Source organism: Frankliniella occidentalis, unplaced genomic scaffold, assembly GCF_000697945.3.
Source record: "Frankliniella occidentalis isolate FOCC.00 unplaced genomic scaffold, Focc_3.1 Scaffold2139, whole genome shotgun sequence".
Lineage (NCBI taxonomy): Eukaryota > Metazoa > Arthropoda > Insecta > Thysanoptera > Thripidae > Frankliniella > Frankliniella occidentalis.
Genome location: NW_026269228.1, coordinates 1 through 1,684, shown reverse-complemented (window position 1 = coordinate 1,684; position 1,684 = coordinate 1). Strand labels below are relative to the sequence as shown.

The window sequence follows — 1,684 nt, the reverse complement described above, 5'->3', positions numbered from 1 at the left end:
TTATCTTTTAAAAACCTATATCAATACCGGAAAATCGTCATCTTTTTTTTGCGTAACTTCTAGTTTGGTAAATTCTTCACGACATTTTTTGCCTCATATTTTGGAACTCTCTATTTTTTTTTCCGGACACTGACATTTGACGTGAACAGGCATGATCTCTAGTTTTGAATATCGACTGCAACCATCATCAGAGTTAAAGAAAGCATAGATTCACAACGTATCGGAATCTAGTTTTGACACCCTGTCGACTGTCGGTCAACCACTTCATCATATGCGGCATAGTGAAGTGAAAGAAAGTTTTATTACCTTTGGCGAATAATTTATCCGGCTTCAGAGAAGGTATCGGAAAGGATTGTTATTAATGACACCATAGTATTAGTTCTTTATCATTTTACTGTACCACTCGAGAGACATTTCGGACAGAACCCTTCGACCGGAACAGAATACATGTGCTGTTACGCGAGAAACTTTTAGTATTTACAAATCAGTCCGCGCTAGAGATCACGTTGTCATTACACACACAGTAAACTGTGTTCCCAACTCCCAAATTCTCAACAAAATTAAGCTTGGTCCAAGAATTGGCTGTGCTGCCATATTATCTATGGAAATAAGCGTAATGATTTTGAAAATGTGGAAATCGAGAATAAAGTTATGCTTATGTATTGCCTTTGTTACTCCATTTAGCCTATCACAGTTTTCAATGTCGTGCTTTATTTTTTTCTCTCTCGGCCTGTTTCAGGGAAGCGAACATGATCCCTCTGGGTCTCCGTCGCCACGTCGGAGTAAGGTTCTCACACATTGTACACCTCCTCGACCGAACACATGTGGTTGAGCTAAAGAAGGCCGTATCCGAGGTGGCGACACAGACGTTGGTCGAATGACGTCTACTTCGTGTCCAGGACAGCTTGCTAAGACGGGAAGCGGGCGGCGTTCGTTCGCGTGGCAGTTGAGTTAGCCGGCCGCAGGAGGCCTGGTGCGATGACGGTGTGCTGACGGGGGTTGCATTCAGCCGAAGCGCCTGCCGGCTGCGGGCGGCTGGCCCTCCTGGGGCTCAGGGTTCTGCCTGTTGAACTCGATGGACTTGAGGATGGCCTCGGGGATGGGCGGCGGCGTGGGCAGGTGCGCCCCCTGCGGCTGGAAGCCGTTCTCGTCGGCCAGGTACTGCAGCTGGATGGGGGTGCCGTCGTCTGCCGTGTACGAGAACTGGCCCTGCACCGAGAGCGACTCGGGCCCCACCTGCTGTCCGCGGGCGTCCGCACGGATGCCGTTGCTCGTCTCGTACCTGAGGCGAAAGAAATGCGAAGCATTTCAACAACTCCGACTGCCAAAGTTACCTGATCAAGTTTGTGAGCAACCGACTGACGTGTAGGTGAAGGAGCCGTCCGGACTGATGTCCGAGTCCAGGCGTGAGATGACGGCCTGCTGGTCCTGGGGCCTCTGCGGCGCCCCCAACACCGCCGCCGCGCACAGGGCTACCGCTGCGACCTGCCAAACAGAGTTCGTCATCATCCTCTACGACCACCACTTTTGTCTTTGGCCACCTCCCGTCCTGGATGCTGTGCCGTAGTTGCCATTAAGGCCTCCTATCAGACAAAACGATGCTATCGGGGGCGCGCAGACTCAGAAGGCGGCACCGCGACTTTCCCCGTCAGCTCCTCTCCTCCTTGCTTCCGTGAGAAGAAAT

The 1,684-nt window shown here is 51.2% G+C and overlaps 1 protein-coding gene across 1 annotated transcript; it reads right to left on the bottom strand.

The window, feature by feature from the left end:
• Positions 1-375: 375 nt before the first annotated feature.
• Positions 376-1,506, bottom strand: LOC113204878 (endocuticle structural glycoprotein SgAbd-2-like). The gene is made up of 2 exons (XM_052276222.1): positions 1,364-1,506; positions 376-1,282 (listed from the first exon to the last, which is right to left on the bottom strand). Exons 1-2 carry the CDS (start codon positions 1,504-1,506, stop codon positions 1,006-1,008), a joined length of 420 nt encoding a protein of 139 aa, XP_052132182.1. The 3' UTR covers positions 376-1,005.
• Positions 1,507-1,684: the final 178 nt, after the last annotated feature.